This window comes from Protopterus annectens, chromosome 1.part0 (genome assembly GCF_019279795.1).
Source record: "Protopterus annectens isolate FY-2018-M chromosome 1.part0, PAN1.0, whole genome shotgun sequence".
NCBI classification, from domain to species: domain Eukaryota; kingdom Metazoa; phylum Chordata; order Ceratodontiformes; family Protopteridae; genus Protopterus; species Protopterus annectens.
Window position 1 is genome coordinate 10979226 of NC_056725.1, and position 21314 is coordinate 11000539.

At 38.4% G+C, this 21314-nt stretch overlaps 1 protein-coding gene across 1 annotated transcript in view; it reads right to left on the reverse strand.

Moving 5' to 3' along the window:
* Positions 1 to 21314, reverse strand: part of DHX34 (DExH-box helicase 34) — a 1598514-nt gene that overhangs the window by 1192318 nt on the left and 384882 nt on the right. The window contains exon 5 of the mRNA XM_044078772.1: positions 2119 to 2336. Coding sequence (XP_043934707.1) covers positions 2119 to 2336 — 218 coding nt within the window. The remainder of the gene's footprint in view (positions 1 to 2118; positions 2337 to 21314) is intronic.

A 21314-nucleotide genomic window follows, 5' to 3' on the forward strand; every position in this document is an offset into this window, starting at 1 on the left:
GAGAGATTCTTCACGAGAATCTGAGTGTTTCCTCTTACATGACTTTTTCCAGGGTGTCTCCTCAGTGGGAATCTCTGAGAAGGACTTTGAAGAAGAGGGGCCCTGCACAGGGGTATCCTGCAGCTTTGCCGTTCACTGCCTGGGCATGGAGGTTGGTGGCAGCTCTGGGTGAGAGGGAGTCCCGGGTAATGCTCCGATATGGGAGGGGCCAGCTGAGAACCTGCAGAGGCCAATGCCATCTCCATAACCTGGAAGGCAGGTTCCCCTGATGAGGGATGGAAGCTTGGAACCGAGAAGGACAACCTTGGAACCGTGGTCCCACCCTGCTCTGAGAAACCTACCCCCGAAGCAAAGGCCAGGGAAGAGCCCACGTCAGCCGAAGCTCCAAGAGTCGAGGACAACCCCAAATAAAAAACTGAAGCCATTCCGAGACCCTAGGATCCTGCAGCAGAGCTATGGCCCCAGGAGTTTGTCAGTTCTGATGGAACTGAGGCACTCACAGCAGATCTTGGCATAGCAGGGGTAAAGACTGTCGTCAGCAGAGCAGCTCTCAGAAGAAAATAGAGGAGGAAGGTTTGGTGGAGTCCTGGAAGAAAAAGGTCCACCTCTAGAAGGGAGTAGGGCCTGGAAAGAGATAGAAAGACTCCTAGTCACTAGAAGCTGATCCACCATCCTTAAGAAGCTGACTTCAGTCAGACTCCTGGAGGAACGGACAGATAAGCCTGAGGGGGATTCCGGTCTGTCTAGGAATGGACTTGGAAGTTGGCCACAAAGGGGTCAACTTAAGGAGAACAACTTGTCCTGGGATACATTGATGATATTTGGTTTTGGCACCGGGGGGGTGGTATAGGTTCCAAAATTTCTGGTAGAGTCACAGGTGGAGCAGGTACTGACAGGGAAGCTAAAGTTGTCAGTACCAAAGTGGCCAGCACCAAGACCTGTGATGTCAAAGTAGTTACAGCAGATGGTGCCGAGGAAGTTGGTTCCCTAAGTTTTTTAATTTTAGACTTCAGTTCCACAGGAAGTGTGGAAGGAGAAGATTTGTGTTTCTTGGTTGCTGGAGCTGAAGGGGATGCCGGCACCAAATGACTCCTCTTCTGTCCATGTTCCAGTTTAGAAGAAGAAGGAGGAGATGAAGGTGAGGACATGTCAAACTTGGACAGATCCTCCTCAAAGGAAGACTTAATCAGGCCTTTTGGAATCAACTTATTCTTGCGTTCTATAAGGGCCCGGTTACTGAACACTTGACAAACTGAACAATATTGTTGTAAATGTGATGGGCCCAAACAGTATACACAAGAAGAATGCCCATCTGAGTTGGGCATCTTCCTACCACAATCCTGATACTGTTTAAATCCTGTGGTCCCTTTAGATTTATCCACCATTTTAAAATGGAAAAACAACAACCAACTGACAGTAAAAAAAAAAAAGCACACACACACACATAGAAAGGGAATGGCTACCAGTAATGGTAGGCCAGAACTACCAAAAAGTTAGGGAGAGGGAAAGTACTACCAACAATGGTAGGCAGAGTTTACCAGTAGGTAGAAAAAGAGCACACTCACTCACTCACAGAAAGTGAGATAGAAAGGTATGAAATATGAGAAAAAACTACCAATGATGGCAGGGTAGAACACCGAAATGTCAAAGGAGAGGGACGGCAAAGAACAAGTAAGGTAAAAATGGTAGAGTAATACTATACTATCGATATATAAAGATATATGTGTTAAAATATATAAGAATAGAAAAGCATTTTTTTAAAGAACTATGAAAAAACTTTTTACTTAGCTGAGAGAGAATCTAGCGGACAGGATTTGTGACAAGAGTGGCAAATGAGATCTGAGGTAATCTGCAGGGGGGTATTCTGGGTAAAGACTTAGTTCGAGAGTTTTTGGCTTGCGCGAGCTGTTATAATGGCCAAGCTGATTCCAAGAATCAGAAACGAATCCCAAACGTCAAGGAAAAATGAAGATCGACAAAATCAGATTCAGCATATTATGGAAAGCAACCAAATTTTGACTGCATGAGGTCTGTGAATAAACAAAATAATTAACAAAGAGGGTTTCTGAACATAAATGTTTGAAGTTAACTTAATTATCAAAACTGATACCAACTCACCTGTAAGACCAGAGCATCTAAAGCAACTCTCTGTATTTCAGGCACAGGATATGGCGTGAATGCATCATAGTCCGACTCCGAGTAAAGGCGGTAGCACACACCTGGACCTGTCCTGCCAGCACGTCCTTTACGTTGTTCTGCACTGGCTTGGCTGATCCAGAATTCTTGTAAACGTTGCATTTTTGCCTTTGGGTCAAAGCTCATTTCCTTTACTTTGCCTACAAGAAAAAGCAAAACTTTGTAATATTACAAAACAGAATATCACCCAATACTGTCTTTTGATTTTTTTTCTCTATTTCTTTCACTTCATTTTCAATAGCACTTTATAATTTTTTTCATAAGCAAAAAAAAAAATAAAAAATTGATTCGCACTAATACAAATTATTCTTCTATCAGCATATTAAATGAGAACAAATACAGACATCTAAGCAAAACGTCTTTGCTTTTCATTTACTTCAACATTTTTAATTAGGTAACCATTTTGACTTGTTAACATAAGATTTCATTTTTCAGAATGACATGTATGAGAGGACTAAAGCTCATGGGTCAAAGGCAAAGCCAAGTGCTTATGGGTCACACCTTAAAAGGCCAGTGTTCAGTGGGCTTACCTGGTCAACAAATGTGTAAAATAAAACTGTGTGATTTTCCACATTTACCTCATACAAATAATATAACCCAAACCGAGTTACTTGACCTAATGCATCTTGCATTTTTTATTGTTAAAATTTCACACCTTCCTCCTCTGTTAAGCATACTAGCTTAGTCTAACTATACAAAATTATTTCATAATAAAACTAATATTACCAAAGAACTAGGAATTATCTGGAAATCAAAGTTATAACTCCTTGCATATATGCCAATGTTACATAGATTCGTAAAGGTCTGTTTCCTAATTTGCAAACTAGTTGCTGTCTGATACTCATATAAACCAAGCCTGTGCTGCTCAACATCATTTAAGGCTCAGTACGGAAAAAGTCACTCATGGCAAGTACTGCTTCCCAGTCAGCACAATAAAACTCTGTAAAAAGACAGTATAAAATACCTGTCTTACAAACTAAGTGCAAACGACTTAGAAATCTTCAACAAATATAAGTACAAAACACATTTTTCATATTAGTGTTCACCCGAGTACGCAAACTTAATTCAAAGCCAATCACAATTTAATTTCTCATAGTGCCGCTAGTCATTGCATACCAGCTATTTCACTTCTTCTCAGATGTGCATTGCACCAGGCCTCTGTCTCCTTGTCTAGCATGTGCTGCATCAGACACTTATTCTAGAGTATTAACTTGGATTCTGAACAGTGGTGACAGATTTGCAGAGGTCAAGGTAAAATACAAATAATGTAGTTCGGATACTGAATAATCTCATTTTCTTTGAAAAACTCACACAAGGTTATAAGTGGATAGTGGTTATGCAGCAAATACAGTATTAGCTGGACCTAGTCAAGGCCTCTAACAATACTCCTCATACAGACATTAGCAAACTTACCTGAGAAAATAAATCCTTATTCTGTGTGGTAGATAGCTAACTGGTTGTCTGACAAAACCCATGTGATTAGAGTCATAGGTTCCACTTCTAAATACAAAATGGTTACCAGTGGTGTGCTACAGGGCACAGAGTCAGTCTCTCACTCTTACTTGGCATCTTCCTCAGCCCTTCAGACTAACACTGCCAACATATATTTATCCAAGTTTGCAGACAAGTTTAAATTGAGAGCTAGTATTCGATCTTCCACTGATTCAATTGCTCCAACATTGTTAAAGTCATGCTAACAACTGGTGCAAGGACAAAAATCTGCAATTAAATGTGACACAGCCCTTTAACCATACATTGCAGTAAGGGTCTAAACACTTGCGCTATCTCCTTATCTTCTGACCATCATGTCTCCATAGTACATCAGAAAGCCCTCTGTCTGGTTCATCTAACTTCCACAGGCATCTCCTCACGATCTAAAGAAGTCCTAATTCCCCTTTATTCATATCTCAGCAGACCCATTATCAAATATAATGCCCCTTTTAGCACGCATTTGCCTAAGCATATCACTTGAAAGACCTCTGGGGTTCCAAACTTAAAAGATCAATGGCTTCAAAAATTCTAGTTATCAGGAGCTACAGGAAGCCTCCCAGCTCAAATCAGTATCTTACAGACTCCCCCATAGGAATCTGTGTCCAGCCTTTCTTCCCATGAAAGACACAACCCTCTTTGACCTTTTCCCTTGCAGAATAAATAGTTCTTAAAATATCTGATTAAAGAAGCCAAGCCTTCACCAAGACATAAACAAGCCACTGTGGTGTGACAGATTCATCACCCACCTCTTAAACTTCACAAGTCAAGCAGAGTAGTACCTCTTTCCACATACCCACCTTTGCAGAGGTCCTCAATAAATACCTACCTAAACAGCAGAGACCTCCAAAACACACTCACAAACATTCCACACATAACACCAAACACATTACATATAGCAGATAGCACACCAGTGTCTCACAAACACAGCCCAAAAGGCAAAACAATAAACCAAACATACTAGTCATTGTTGACTCAAGTGTGAGACACACAGATGTCCCTTTCACCAGGCTCGACAAGGAGAAGGTCGCAGTCAGTTGTCTGTCTGGTTCCAGAATCCACCACATCACACATGCACTTAAGTGTCTTCACAACAAGTACAAGTGTGACTCTGTAATTGTCCATGTTGGTGTGAATGACTTGAGACGTACATCCCTACACTATATGAAGCAAGACATGATTGAGCTCTCAGAGTATGTGTCCCAGGCATGTATGACCCTAACCCTGTCTGTGAAACCAGTGTTCTGTACCCTGCTCCAAACAGCTGACACACACTCTCTTTGAGATTTGATTTTCACACAGATATACACACACCCACACCTGGTGAAAGGTTGGCACAGATTTACCAAGTATGCCCACTCTCCCCAGACTATAACGTACATTCTGCCACCAGAACACTCCAAAGTTAGCTACTCTAAGGCTCTTACAAGGGTACCTAATTATACTGAATAAAATTAATACTAATATAAATAGTGTTTGACCAATGCAGCAAGGCTTTCAGGAGCGGCCACAGTGTCACCAAATAAATACAAGTGCTCTTAAACATTTCCTAAAAAGACCAGTCACAATGAAAAGTTTAAATTTATTTAATAATAAATAAATGAACATGAAAATAATAAACATCTATTTACGATAAACACCAGCATTTCAGTTACAGGAAATATTTAAAATAACACAGATGGATAGATTCACACAGACACAGAAAAACAGTACTTACCTAATCCCACTATCTTTTCCTGGCTGATCTAAAGAATTTCTATTCCCTGGTTACTTACAAAAGCAAGGCAAGATGAAGTGGAGGTGTGCTCTTCCTTCTTGTCAGATTTCACAAACAGACTGCCCTGAAACTTCTGTCTCATCTAGTATTAAAACATAATTTCAGTGCTGGATTACAGAATGATATCACATACATCTTGTCATCTGACACTACCCCCTTTACTAGAAACTGAACCAGAATATGGCACATATGTGTTACAATACACATGCACAGAGCTTTGTTAAGATGTATTATAGCATCTGGAAGCTATAAAACCATTTCAAAAACTTATATCCTTTCAGGGTAGCAATTAGTTCACCCCTAAAGACAATACAGGAGGATATGTAGTCCTGCTTTTCACAAACATTTTGTCTTTGGCTACAATCAGAACTATAATATACCATCTTTATGGCCTAAGTCAAGTAATTTAATTTCAGACTATTTTTCAAAGTTAGCTGGACTGGGATTAACCTCTTCTCTTCCAGTATCCTCTGTTACAGTATATTCATTTCAACAGTTACAATGCAGTCTTCTGGCATAGCTGGTAATACCTCACATCACCACAAAGATAACAAGAGATCCTACAAAGTATTAAGAAATATTTCGGAAAGTTGATGAAAGTCTCTATAAAGCAGAGAAATACAGAAATCAAGATGAGGTACAAATGGAAATGTTTATGGAAGAATTAAACACGCCAAGATAAGAGGTAGAGGAGGCTCAATAACTAACAGTTAGGAGATGAGATAAAAATGGTGATGTATAACCAGTCTACAGGAAAGTCCCCTGAAATAGATAATATTCTGTAGAAGCTTGCAAGCTAGGAAGGAAAAACTAACAAAGATCTGGAAGGTTTTGTTTAACAGTGTTTTAAGAGGTGGAGAAGTACCAACATCCTGGAAGAAAGTGGTAGTAGTTGTAATACCTAAAGAGGGAAAAGATCCAACAGATCCAGCTTCATACAGGCCCATTTCAATACTAAACCATGATTATAAAGTGTTTATGTCTATAATCACTCAGAATAGCAACAGTGATGTCTGAATTGCTAGATATGGATCAATATGGTTTTCTGGAAGGGAAGCAAACATTAACAGAACACTGATGATCCAGAGGGAAGCATAATATAAGAAAATACCACTGTTGTTGGTGGGTCTTGATGCAGAAAAAGCATTTGAAAGAGTAACCTGGGACTGTATCAGCAGGGCAATGGAGACATTTGCATTCCTTGATAAAATTATACAGTTGATTAGGAGAATATATGAGGGAATGGGGGCAAAATTTAAAGTGGGGAGGTTACTCTCTGATAATTTTTGCTTGAGTAGAGGAACCAGGCAGGGGTGTGTCCTCTCTCTCATTTGTTATTTGCATTATATTTAAAACCACTGTCAAAGAAAATAAGTGACTCAGAAGTTCTAAGATACAATTGGTGTGCTAGTCAGAAAAGCTGGTTCTGTTTGCAGATGATGTTAATTTATACCTGATAAAACCAGAAAATAACATTATAGTGTTGTGGAACTTCTTAAGACAGTTTCAAATCTTTTTGGGGATACAAAATTAATGAAGCTAAAACAAAGGTAATAGTAAATTGTGTACCCACACACAAAGTTGTTCAACAATATCCATATTTATGGAGACATGATAAAATATATTTAATGGCATGGATTAAAAATGGTTCTGGTATGCAGCTAAGGATATAAACAAATGTTAGTAAACTGAGAAACTGAAAGCTCTGTTATATGGATATGGATATTAAGATACAAGCACTTAAAATGTTTTTAGTCCCTTTAATCTTATACACAGGTCAGGCATATTTTTATCAACCAGAGGAGAAGTTGTGGATAGCAATTAATAAAGAGCTGAAAGATTTTATTTGGGAGAGGAAGACGACAAGAGTCAAGTGAGATAAACTGATTCTTCCAACAGAACAATGCAGATTGGGATTAACCAATTTGAAGGAGTATTTCAGTTACACAGCTAAGGCTCCTACACATAGAACAAGCAGAAACCTACAAAGTGGAAAGTAATGACGATGAAACAGGGTGGAAGCTCAAGAAACAATGAGAGATTGGGATTTTGGATGCAGACCTTTAAGGAGAATAACAATAATCATATAGAATACTATATTCATAAAGTAGCAGAAAGTATTCTAAGAACTAAGCCAACATATGAATGGAGAAAGGAGATTCTGCCGATAGGGATGACTACAATTAGTGATACAGACAATAATTAAGAGGGAGCTGGAACTTACTGGAGAAAACTGGAAAATGAACCAAGTTATTAGGAGCACATAACTAGAGGTGGAAAGGTAATAGAATGGGAAGATGCCAAGAATTTATTTGGACTGCAGGTTATAGATTGCCTTCCCTATCCAGGATTGACATTAGAGTATAGGCAAAAAGAAAGAAATAGGGAGGTCCTAAATGAAAACCTAGCACTGGTAGAGTTTTTAGTAGAATCTCTAAAAGAAGCTGCTGTTAAAAAAGGAATAATTAGTAGAGCATATAAAATATTGCATGACAACTATAAGAATCAATTAGAGGATGCTAGAAAAGATTGGTAAGAGAGATTAGATAAGCAATTCACAAAGAAACAATGGGGGCATATGTTTTTCTCCCAAATATGTAACAAAATCTACAAGATTTAGGATTTTTGCTTGGAAATGTTTACAAAGACATTCTTATCCTCAAGTAGACTCCAGAGAATTTTTCCTCAGGTGAACAGCAAATGTTGGAGGTGTAATGGGGAAGAAAGAGGTAACTGGGAACATATTTTCTGGGCATGTAGTGAGTTGACAGCCTTTAAAGATTCCCTGCAGACAAATCTATCACAAATAGAAAGAGAGGAAGTTCGGAAGGTAGTAGTGATGGACACTATGTTAAGTATGACAAGTTTAACAAAAGGACTTTCTTGAAAATGTTATAATGTCTTTGAAAGAGATTGTTACTGATAATTGTGATAATTATATTGTCAATGTATCTGGTATTGTGCTTGGTGATGTGGAACTGTCTGTATTCCAATGCAGTCTTAAATTTGTGCCTGCGGTTCTGCCCAGAAAATATGTTTTGCAAATGGAATTGTTCCAATTCGTTAGAAAATTGCATTTGTTAGAATTCTTTAATGTGGAAAATAATGGTTACCCCAATGTTTTTGTTCATGCTGTGGAGGGGGAAAGTGATGAAGGGGATATGTATTTTTCTTGTAACTCTTCATTTGATAATTCTTATGATGTAAATGATGTCAAGGCATACTCATTACGTGACACTTCTAATGTTCCTTGTAAAAGTAAATTTATTCCTCCCTTTGTGCATGAAGGGATGCAACAGTTTTCCTCGATGACTAATTTTGCTGCGCATAGTAGTTTTCAAGATTTAAAAAAAAAAAAGGGAAAGTGTGTTTTAGCCTCACTAAACAGGAATTGAAGGCGCTACAAGATATGGGTAAAAGACAAGAGTTCATAGGTTCATAGGTTCATACTAAGCTATCTGCCCAAGGGCATTTAGAATAAAACTACTATATCATTTTTTTTGCTGTTGTCAAGCAGTGACACTGAAGTAATCCCTGGGGTATATATATCTGCAATCTCCCATCCATTCAAAGATTCTCTTGAACAAGGCCAGAGAGGGTTCTGGATCTCTAGATTTTTGGTGTGAAGCATATTCATCAAATCTGGGTTTGACATGGCCTTTATATGTCAGCACAGGTCACCTCTGAGGGCTACTGTCAACCTGTCCCCCAGATCCCTTTTTTTCTGTGTTTTCAGATTGCCACCACCTATATATGGTTAGGTAAAACCTTGTTTTTTCAAAGGGTATGACTATGCATTTTTGGTTCCATATGATCCTCCTCCATGGCTTTGCAGATAAGGCTTGCCTTGGCAATGATATCCTGAGGTGAGGCTAAGATAAAGCTGTGTCCTAACTGTGGGTTACACCATCCCCCATGGATGCTGTGTTTTTGCCTTAGTGAGGGCAGTTCTCACCTGGGCACTGAACAGTTCTGCCTCAGCCAGTAGTTGAACCCTCCTAAGATGTCTTAGACTCCTCTCCTCCTAAAGAGACAATTTTTCTAAAGAGGTCTTTCTTTTTCTTTAGAATGCTCATGATTTTTTCTCAAATTTGGGATTTTTCTCTATTATCAGTTAGTTTTTTTTACTCTCTAAGTTTTGCTCTATCTCCTTTTAGCTTCCTCCTTTTTTTGTGTAGCCTTGTAGCTGCTTCCTTTTGTTTTGTTGCTGGCTTTAGAGTCCATTTTCCACCAGATTGGATTGCCAGAGTCACAGCCAGAGTTAGGCAGTTTGCTAGGACATGCTGAGTGGTAGGTGCTGTGAGAAGTGGTTTTGGGTTGGAGTAGTGATTCAAATAATTACCACACTAGGTTTGTACAGTCAGGTTTTGAAAAGGTTTTTTTTTTGAAGGTTTTCACTTTTTTTTTTTTTTTTTCAGTTGGAGTTTTTTGTTTTTGAGGATTGAGGATGGATTGATGCTCCATAGTGAGGTATACTGATTGATCTGGGTATTTTGATCCCATGTTGACTTGATGTGTGATGATGTGTGATTCCATAGATGTGGATGAGGTGGTTAGTGTGTTTCCATGGCATTTGAGTTTTTTGAGTTTATGAACTTTGTTTTTTAGATCTTTTCCGGGCTTGCTAGTAGTGTTCAGAGCTATATTAGGAGTAGTTGAAGGTAGTAGTATGATGGTGTTATGATGGTGTTTATACATTTATCCCTCCTCCAAGTTTTCAGGGAGGGCATGAGGAGGTTTGGAGGGAGGAGGAGGGTGCCTGTAAACATGCTACAAATTGCAGAGCTTGCTTATGGTTTATGCACCTGGGATGTGATGATGCATCGGCGCGTTGCCACCAACCTTGAGGGTGTGGGGTGTCTTTATGAATATGGACACCCCGCTTGTCCAGCATGTGCATGCCAGCAGACAGACATTGATCCCTTTGAATGACACCCAGAATTTAAGCCAATTATTAAAGCTGATCATCTTATCACTGTATTGTGGCATCATTCTACCTTCTACTACTCAGTCGGGGACGTCAGTGCGTCAGTGTAGTGAATCACCAATGACAATGACAAGTGTGTCAAGTTTTTTGTTTTTGCCTGGGGGCTGTGCTGTGAGGACTTGACTGACTGACTGGTCTATGGTGTTGCATGTGTTGTTGTAGGTAGAGAGGGTAGTTGTTTGGGTGTTAGTAATAAAACCAGTGGATAAGGGCCATAGAATAGTGGTATTACACTTTTCACAGTATTTGAGAATGTGCATGGATCGCCTCCACTGAAAGTATTCTTGTAATTAAACTTTAATGTGTAGCTTTTCTCCCCGAGCCTCCACTAAAGTAGGCTCCCTAAGCCCAATGAACTAAATTGTAAATCCTCCACTAAATAGGCTCCCTAAGCCCAGTGAACTAAATTGTAAATATTTTATTTTTTTTTCGCTTTTCTTTAGAATGCTAACTGTTTGTAATCCTAACTTTCTTTGTAATTAATCATGTAATTTTCTTTGTAATTAATCATGTAATTTTCTTTGTAATTAATCATGTAATTAAACTTTGTATTGTGGAGCTTTTCTCCCCGGGCCTCCACTGAAAACGAACTTCCCAGGCCCAGTGGACCTCTCCAGTCATCAAACTGGAATAAATAAATAAATAAATAAATATATCATTAAGCTAAAGAGAAAATTTATAAGATCTCAAGTCTTGTGGAATATCAGCAAGCTATATGCAATTTTCAGGAATTACAGGGGAGAGGGTATAGGTTAGGTTATTTATCCAAACAGGAAGTTGAAATAAAATTTAATGTGGAAGGTTGTATGCTGGCTAGATTTTACTGCTTACCTAAAATTCATAAACATTTAGTTTCCCCACTGGGTCAACCTATAATAGCAGCAGATAAATATTTTTTTACATAACATTGGTTTGATGTTACATTCATATTTAGTGAAGTTTGTAGTTAAGTTGGATTCGTATATTAAAGATTATTTTGATAGTTTGGAAATTATTAAGTTAGGAGTTTGAGGTGAAGATTTTTATTGGATAACAAGTGAAGTGAAAAGTTTATATACAAATATTAAACACTCTGTGGATCTTGAGACTTTAAGGTTTATTTAGGTGATAGCCCTTTGGCTCATTATGTGATTGATGTATTTTAGTATGACTAATTTTTTTTTATTTAATCAAGTTATTTATCAACAGGTTCAGGGGATGGCATGGTGGCTCCATTTGCCCCTATGTATGCCAATTTGGTCATGGGCCTGTTTGAGGTAGACTTTTTATATAAATTATATATTTTTAAGAAGTATATAGTTTCTTATTATAGGTTTATTGATGATCTGATTTTTTTGTGTAGGGAAGGTGACTCATTAGTTGCAGCACTTGTAGGAGATTTATATAATAACCGCTTTGGTTTGGAGTTTGATGGTTTTCAGAGTAGAAAGATGGTTACATTCCTGGATGTGCTGTTAGAGGGCCATGATAATGGTTATATAAGTACTAGAGTACATAGGAAGTTTGATGATGGGGGCACTTCTTGGATGGTAGAAGCTGTCACCCTCCCCATTTGTTTGATTTACCTTATGGGAAAATTTTATGTGTGAGCAGGTTATGTAGTGATATGTATGTATTGGAAGAAGAGATTATTCGTACTTGTATTATGTTTAAACAGAGAGGTTATAGTGAAAGACTTATTATTAATGCCCTTTGAATGGGAAGGATAACAGTAGGATAAGAGATGTTGGTAGGAGATCAATCAGTTATGGTTCTAAAAATAGTAGAAACGTTTATTTTGCAACTGTGTTTAATATATTGACTCAGGAAGTAGTTGATATTATTAATTATTATTGGCTGGGGAAAGATTATGCTAAGAATCTACGGAGGACCCTGTTGGTATCCCTTAAGAAGGGATGTAGTGTGAAGGATATGGGGGTTCACAGTAAAATTTCTACACAGAAAGTGGATTGTAGTAAAGAAATATGTAACTTAGATATTTGGGCTTGTGGAGGCTGCTAATTTCCAATATGTGGTTAGGTCCTTCGATAATATTAATGGCGTTAGGTATAACCCTCTAGCAGAATATACATGTAATACAGAAGGGGTGGTGTATGCTTTGAGGTGTTCCTGCAGCCTTTTTTATATAGGGGAAACTAAGAGATATTTTAAAATAAAGCTACAGATATATATAAGGGATATTAAGAAGAAAAAGCCCCTTAGCAGTTCATTATAATACCGTCCATGCTGGGTTATGCTGATTTGAGGGGTTGAATATTGGAAATTGTTACAGATGAGAATGTTCTTCTCCAAAAAAATAAGCTGTTGTTCAAGGAGGGTTTTTATTTTAAAATATGGCACCCTGACACCTACTGGTCTGAATAAGGAATGTAGCTGGAAAGCTCTTTTGTAAATTGGTAGCTTTTATTGGGTAATTCTTTTATTGATGTTAATTACTTTTACTATTTAATGATGTACTTTACTGTGACTTACTAACTCCTAGAAGGTTGTTTGGCCAAGGAGCTAAAGTTGTGTTGGAATTCTACTGACAATAAATTTGCTGTGTGAATTTTATTTGAATTGCTTTCTTTTGACCACTAGCCTTGTTGTGGAAATCTATCAGAGATACTGGGTGAACAAATTGGTGTAACTAGGGAAATTATTTTTCTGAGCTATGATAAGAATTGGAATTGCCTAAACATAGTAAGGCTTTGTTGAGAGTCTAATCATGGTGGCTGCCAAAAAAGCAATTGCTAGAAAATGGAAATCAAAGTCTAAACTGTACTAGAAGTAGGGAACATAGTAACAGAGATAAAACAACTGAAATCGGAATCTTTAGAAAAGGATAAGAGCAAATTACATAGGAAAAACTGGGAATTGTGGGAATAGATATACAGGGGAGAAATGAGGTTTAAACGAAGGCAGGATTTGAATGAGTTACATAATGTTTCACTGACAAATAACTGGGTAGAGTTAAGTGATATATAATGTTTGCAGCTTAAATTATGTTAATATGGTTTGTGATGTAAAATGCTTGCAACTAAGATTATGTCAATATGGTTTGTTTCCATTTATATCAATGTATGACTGCCTATGTCATAAGTGATAATTTAATAAAGATGTTTCTTGTTTAAAAAAATTGAGTTGCTACATGGTGCCTGATTGAGCAACAGGTTATAGCTCTTCCAGAGTGAAACCCAACAAATTTCTAAAAAAGTTGATAAAGATTTTGACTTGGGATTCATTTAGCTAATGGCCAGTGAGTGCAATGCTTGTATGTCAAGGAAAAAGTGGGCAGTCTGAGAAAAAAGAGGAAGTAAAGGTTTTGGTTCAGAATAATTTTGCAGCCAATTAGGAGGAAGTTGACCAATTTGTACCCTCAAGTTCAACTTGACAGATTTCAGCAATCTAGGTGAAAAGATAAACCAAAAGCATTCAGAAGCCTTCAAAATGAGTGGGATATCAGAAGAATATATAAAGTAAAAAGATAAAAGGTTGGGGGGAAAAAGAGAAAATGCTAAGTAAGCAAACAGATGAAATGATTGAAAAAGGTTGGTATAAGTACAAAAGACAGGAGGGAGGAACTGTTTAACAAAAAGTTGAATTTGTACATACAACATGGAGACAGAATCTGAAGTTTTCTGCTATCCCAAGAAAAACTGAGGGAAGCAGACTATCAATTTTATGAGGATAGAAAAGTAATTGGGCTACAGTTGCACAGCAAATATAAATTGAACATATTTATTTGCCGCAAATTTTGCAGTTTGGAAATGTTTGTTAGCTAGTCTACTGAAGACATAAATGTGCTAGCAGAAGGAAAAGCCCATAAGTATCATGTGGCAAATGAGAAAAGTGATGAAAGTTGGTAACACAAAACGTTTTGTAATGATTACTTGTAAGCCATGCAAAGAAGTAAATTCATCTCAACCATCAGAAAATGTCATTAGGCTAAACAGCGATTCCATCTGCTACATCCAGCACTTTTCAGGGCATTTTTTTATCTGGTCGACTGAAGACATACATGGAAGCAGAACAGGCAGTGAAGGAGAACAATTATTTCTTTATTTTAAAAAGATAGCAAGTTGAAGGGGATTAAGCTTCTCAGCCTTCCACCAGTAAACAGGGCCATGGAAGGAGTATGCCAGTGAAACCATTGCCACTGTTTCAAATAATAGTGGATAAAAGAGATACAGAAGTCTGAGTTGACCAAAACAGTGAGGAGAAACTAATTTGAACCAGATATTAATGGTCAAAGATGGTGAATATCAGTAAGATGATATGAGATGATGTGAACTTTAGAGAGAGCAGGAAAACTACAAAGTAATAATTCCATTATATTATAGTCAAGCACTTGGCCTGATAGTACACTTTCAAACTATGTTGATTTTTAAATTACTGACAGAACAGATCGATCTCACTTTATGTTTCACCTGCACTGAAAAAGGATGGAATGCAAAAAAGAAAAAGAAAAAAGACTACTGCAGTTTTCATTTTTGAAAAGGCTTTTGGACATACATTTCATATGTGGGGGTGCTTTGAGTACTTGTCACATGTTTAAAAGTAACTGCATAAGAAAGTAATTAAACTGTAATAAATGTTAATTACTGAAGACATGTGAGACTAGCTCAAAACAGCAACGCCACATCTTAAAAAGAAGGAAAAATGAAACTAAAAATAGAAATTATTAGTTTCTAAATGGGGACATTCCCCTAGTAGCTGCAGTATGACAAAGAGTTGAACAGTTTTAGTTTATTATTGAAGGCTGTGTTTACATGTGATGGTTTTTATGGTTGTATTTCAATTTAATGTGTTTTCTGTTCTATCATACTTTATGGTAGTTAGATATTTTTATGAATGAATTGACTGTTTATTTAGTTGTAGTTCAGTCTTTGAACCACAAGATGGTGTTGTCTAAAGATTTGTCTTAGTGATGTAATTTCCTTTTGGGTCACATGATTTAATGGAGGGCTATTTAAACTGTGTTCTTTACTTTGCTCTTATTGTCTGAAGAAGTTCATTTTAATATATACGGATGAAAGCGCTTACGTCATTTAAAATTTAGTGTCTAATTCTTGATTTACCCTTCTGCTTCTTCCTAGAACTTGTATTACTACTTTTTGTGGCATTTTTTGTCTTATTATTGAAGGGTTGTCAGGACTTCTTTCCAAGAACTGATAAAAAAAAAATAACATTTAAATAAATGTATGCAAGTGTTTTTCTATGACAGAGAGAAAAACAGATTAGACAATGTAGTGGATAGTTTGTATTTCTAAAGGTCTTTGGCTAACGAAGTTCACAGATGACTGCAAACTAGCAGCCATAATCAAAACTCCTAATGATGTGGACATCCTACAAAAGGGCCTCACTGAGACAGATGCCTGGTGTCAAAGCCATGGCCTCAAGCTCAATGCAAGTGCATTGTCATCCCTTTTGGTAAAAACTCTGTACCTATGAACTACCACATAGGCGGTAATCTACTTAACACATAAGTTGGACAAATCCAGAATTGGCCTCCAAGTGTTTCCTTTCTTTGGCATTAGGAATAGGCGAGAATAAAACCCTAGGCCTACGTCTGACGGAGGTACCACCTGGATTGCCCCCATTTGCAAAAGCAAAGAAATCTGTTTGTGAGCCTCCAGCCTTTGCTGAGGAGGTACATCTGGCATGCCTTTGAAAGGAGGGAAGGTGTGAAAATAAAACTTGTAGCCTTGATTTATAATGTCCAACACCCATTTGTCCTGGGTGACCAAAAGCCAATTTTGTTTGAAAAGTGCCAACTTTCCTCCTAGAGGAGCTGCCAGACAGGAAGAGTCTGGCAGCTGGAGATACCGGTCATTGGGTCTGTTTACGAAAAGGCTGACCCCTGCCCTCACCAGAAGATTGTGCAGGAGAACTCCAAGTCCTAGGTCTGAAAGAACCCTGAGCGTGAGCTCTGCCCCTACCACGTCTAGACCTGCCCTTAGACTGAAACTCGGAAGAAGGGTAAGACCATCCTTTAGCAGGCCAATTCCTGCTAAACTTAGGGGGCTGCACTTGTAAAAATTCCTTAACCGTCTGCATGGACTTAGCTTTGTCTTCCATTTTTTTCAAAACTGACTCCACAGGAGAACCAAAAAGAACTTCAGATTGAAGAGGAGCATCCAAAATTCGAGCTTTAACATGCTCTGACAAATTTTGATCCTTAAGCCAGGCATGCCTACGAATAACTGAACCAGTAGCAGCCACCCTGGAAGAAGCCTGAAGAGCATCGAAGCCACACTGCAAGGAATGCCTACCAACCTGATCTGAGGCATGAACTAAGTCCTGCAATTCCTTACACTCTATACCCTCAGCTAAAGCATCTACCTTAGATTTCAACTGACCTAACAGAAAATTCTGATACTTCAGCATATGAAACTGGCAATTTAAAGCCCTCATAGCTAGCGTGGAGGAGGTATACACTTTTTTACCCCACCTATCCAAAGCTCTAGAATCTTTATCCAGAGGTACTGGATTCTTAACTACAGAAGCCCTGACACCCTTAGGTCCTTGACTAATAGTTTCCGGGTCAGCTCTAGGACTCTTATACAAATATTTATGAGCCCCTGGAACTCTGTAATACCTGTCTGGCTTGACAGGGGCAGGGGGTAAAGAATCAGGATTAAGGGAAGCTTCAGAAAAAACATCCTGAACAACATCTAAAACAGGGGGAATAACCAAAGGTTTATGTTGTGGCAAAAACAAAAATTCCCTATGCCTCTTACGAGAATCTGAAAAATCCTGACCTTCCCACTTGAAATGCTCCCTCATGGAGTGCAGGGTTTCAGAAAAGGAAAAATCCTCTGGAGGAGAAGCAGAAGGGCAGGAATCCTCTGCATCCGAATCAGAATAGGGAGGAAAATCCTGGATTTCCTCAGCTGAAGACTCAGAGTAATCTGAGGAATGCTCCAATCCCTCCACATCTGTCTCCACCCTAGGCCTCTTGTCTGGAGGGGGCATAGAACCCCTGATTAAAGTAATCAAATCCTCTGCCATTTTCAACATATGTTTTTTAGGAACAGAGCCCGAAGAACTAGGGCTGATGCCTGTACCAGAAAGACCAGGTCTAGCTCTAGCAGGGCCTTTAGTGACAGAAGTAGAAGGCCTAATAACCTTTTGTAAGGATGGAACTACAGAAACTTGAGAAGCCCCCTCGGCCTGACCTAACTCCTGAGAGGCCAATTCCTGTAAAATTAAAGGTTCCCCCTGTGATTCAGCAGAGACTTCGGCTGGATCCACAGATTCAACCGTAGTTTCCATAGAACCGGCGTCATAGCGGACGACTCATCCTGTTTAGACTTTAACGATTTATCTTTTCGCTTTTAGCGGTAGCAGGCGCCGGAGGATCCTTACACCGCCGAAAACAAGCCTAGCACAGTCTAATCTGCGTTTAATGGTGCGCTTATTAAATCTAGCGCAAAAGCGACACCCGACTATGTCGTGCTCAGGCCCCAAGCAAGGAATACAGAGAGAGTGATAGTCCCTATGAGGTATCTGTTTCCCACAAGAAATACAATTGTTAACTTTTTCTGACATCCGGATTAACTGAGGCAAGAAAAGACAAAAATATTCCCCAACGGGGTACTTAGCCCAACTTGGTCTTCGGTCTGAAACTCAAAAAGCGAAAATTTAAGGATGCCGAACAGCACTTGCAAACGCTGCTTCTGCTTCGGACCACGCGGCAAGAAAGACTGAGGATATGGCGTCGGTCATGCGCTTAAGTACTACGCCAGCCTAACACTTGACCGAGGACAGCGGACTACCCACAGGTTATGACTGCAGCAATGTGAGACAAAGAACATCTTACTTGTTTCTGTTAAAAAGGTATAAAAGAATTCATGACTGTGCATACAGTTGAATCTCTCTGTACTGAAATATTCTGTACCATTATACTGCTTTAATAAATAATATGTTTGCATTCAGAAACATTGAGTTTTTATATTGAATTGTATAGCTGCATGAATTAGAAAGTGACACATTTCCTTTAGAGTTAGTGCCAACAACTGGATTCTAACCAGGTTTTATACCTGTTTGGTCGACATCATTGAAGCCTGTGACATGGATGTTCGACAAATATTGGGCGCCCATCTCAGTAAGTGCTTTTAACTTTGTCTGAGTTCCTGTGAGTGTCAGTCATGCTAATGCAGCTTTGGTTTCTATGCATCTTATTTATTTTATTAATGAATGCATTCTGTGATTATGTTAATATTCAAAATTGTGAGTGTTTGAATATAGCATATGCAGTATAAATTGACTGGGAGGGGACTACCAACAAGACTGAATTTGGGTTTCAGTCCAAAATAAGGCAACACGACTGAACTGAATTTTAATCCAAAATAAACAGCATTGAGGGGCCTGGGTGAATGTGTATGAGTGTATGTGTGCTCTGTGATAATAGAACTTTATAGAAAAAAGGGGGCAATAAAATGCAAAACAAAGAACTGAAATAAAACGGGCACAACAGACAGAAAAACTACTGAATCATCAGCTGGTTCTCCAGCTTAATATATGTATCACATATATGGGGCAAACTCCTGTCAGTACATAAAACTATGCCATAAACTAACTAACCCTAATCCAGACTTATGTTTCCCTGAAAATGGTATTTTTGACAGAACTAAAATATTGAACATAAGAGCACAGTTGGGGTAAAAAGGTAAAATCTGATCAATCAAATCGTTCTAATGACTGGTACATAGAAACTTTCAAGAGGGAAAAGGAATCCATGATAAAAGGGCTAAAAGATACACACAAAAAATTGTTGCAGCAAGTTGATGAGCTTAGTACAGTAAAAGCATTCAACACTGCTCCCTTATACCCAGTGATTTCCAAGTATCAGACAGTGGTTCATGAGATGGTAACCGAGGGGGAAGAATATTCAGGAGAAGATGATCAGCTTCCTTTCTTCCCCATTCCCCAACTCGACAGGTCAGGTCCCAGTCTGTGATCCACACAACTCCACTGTGAGTTGTATCTTTAAATATTACACCTTCTGCACCTTCACAAAGAGCATCACCCTCACCAAAACCTGAACTTGCTATACCCTTTTTCCTAGGTTACCTTCTGACTCAGACAGTGAGGAAAGCCTAGAAAAGCAGGACAGGATAGAGCAGCGAAGTAAAAAAGTAGACTATACTCATGTAAAGGCAAGACAGGCAGCAGTAGAAGAAGAAGAGAAAAAGGCAGAATTATTATACCCCCTCAGATGGTACCACATCCTGTTGACAACATGGCATCAGCCCACTGACCCTGGACACTTAACTGATTTACATACTATAGTCAAGATCTTTCCAAAAATAAGGCAAGACCCACAAAAGTTCGAAGTGGAATTGAGTATTGTTATTCAAATATATGAACCAAGCTTGGCAGATTTTAGGCAATTGTTAAAAGATGTAGTTCCTCCTGATAAATATGAAAACTTAAAGGAAAAGGCAGACTGATGGAAGAGGACCCTGATTACTCGACTACTACAGGTACAAATTAATTAGCCGAAGTACAGGAAAAAACTTAAAAGAAATTCTAGAAATGTGTCCAGTTAAACCAAATTGGGAGAAAATTACTGCATGTAAATAAAGTAAGGGAGAAACACCAGGTGAGAACTTTGGGAGACTTAGGAAAGTATTTTCTGCACATTCTGGCATTGTGGATCCAATTGTAAATGCTAAGGCAGCTTTAAACTCTGACTCTGTGCATAGACTGTTACCAAATGTGCAGACATTAATAAAACAACACCAGGCAAAGTAGCAGGAAAAGAAGCTAGACAAGTTAATAAAATATGCAGAGCACTATATAGATGCAGCAGACAAAAAGAAAAGAGACATAAAAAAAAGAAAACTCATGCAATTACAAATACAGTTTTGAAAGAAGGCACAGAGGCAAAGATAGGCAGAGTACAGGAACAGCAACAAATTTTCAACAACATCAAGCTGGGAGTGGGGCTTTTAACAACTGTGGACAAATGGGACACTGGAAAGGAGAATGCCCAAATCAGCAACAAGAGCAACAGCAAACCCAGCAATGGCAAAAACAAAAACGATCCACTGTTTATTCACCATCACCACCCCCAGAGTGGCAGCAAATGTCAGGAGGCACGTACTGACAATGTTCAGGGGAACAGCATGAGGTAAGCATAAAGATGTTAATGCAAGTAGCTCAAGATGGACCTTACGTTAAGTTAAAAGTAGGACAAAAAGATGTTCCGTTTCTGAGTGATACTGGTGTGACTCGGTACAGTCTTTTAATACAGACACATTAACTTTAGAATAAGCACAAGCAAAATCATGTGCTGTAACACAAATAATCTCAGCTTTTTGATCAGTTAAGCCTATGCAAGCACTATCAAATTATGCTTCTAGACAGAAGTGTTGTATTTTTTCCATGTCTTTTTAAATCATATATAGTTCTGGGTGGTACACATTAGGAAAAGGGAAGTGTTATGAACTGTGATGTTTGAAAAATGTAAAGCATTCTAAAAGGGATGAGAAGTTACTATACATAAGTTGGCCTGACGATTGCAAGTGTATTAACATAAGCTGCCAGCTAGAATATTGTTTTCAAAATAAATCACAGCCATTGACAGTGATGGTAATGTTTACTTGTTTGAATGGCTGCATTGTCAATACTGACATGGAATACAAACGACCTAACTGGGAGGGATAAAATACAAAATGTAATGAGCTACATTAAGAAGTGAACGGTGCTCCATGAAAAGCTCTTAGACAAGAATGAACATGTAAACTTGATAAGGGTAGGGTTTTAGGGTGAACACTCAGCAGAATATAAGAGACAAAGGAAGAGGGGAATTAATTATACTTGCAGGGAGAGATGCTACAATAGTGACAGAAGAAAAAAACAGTAAAAGATAATGGT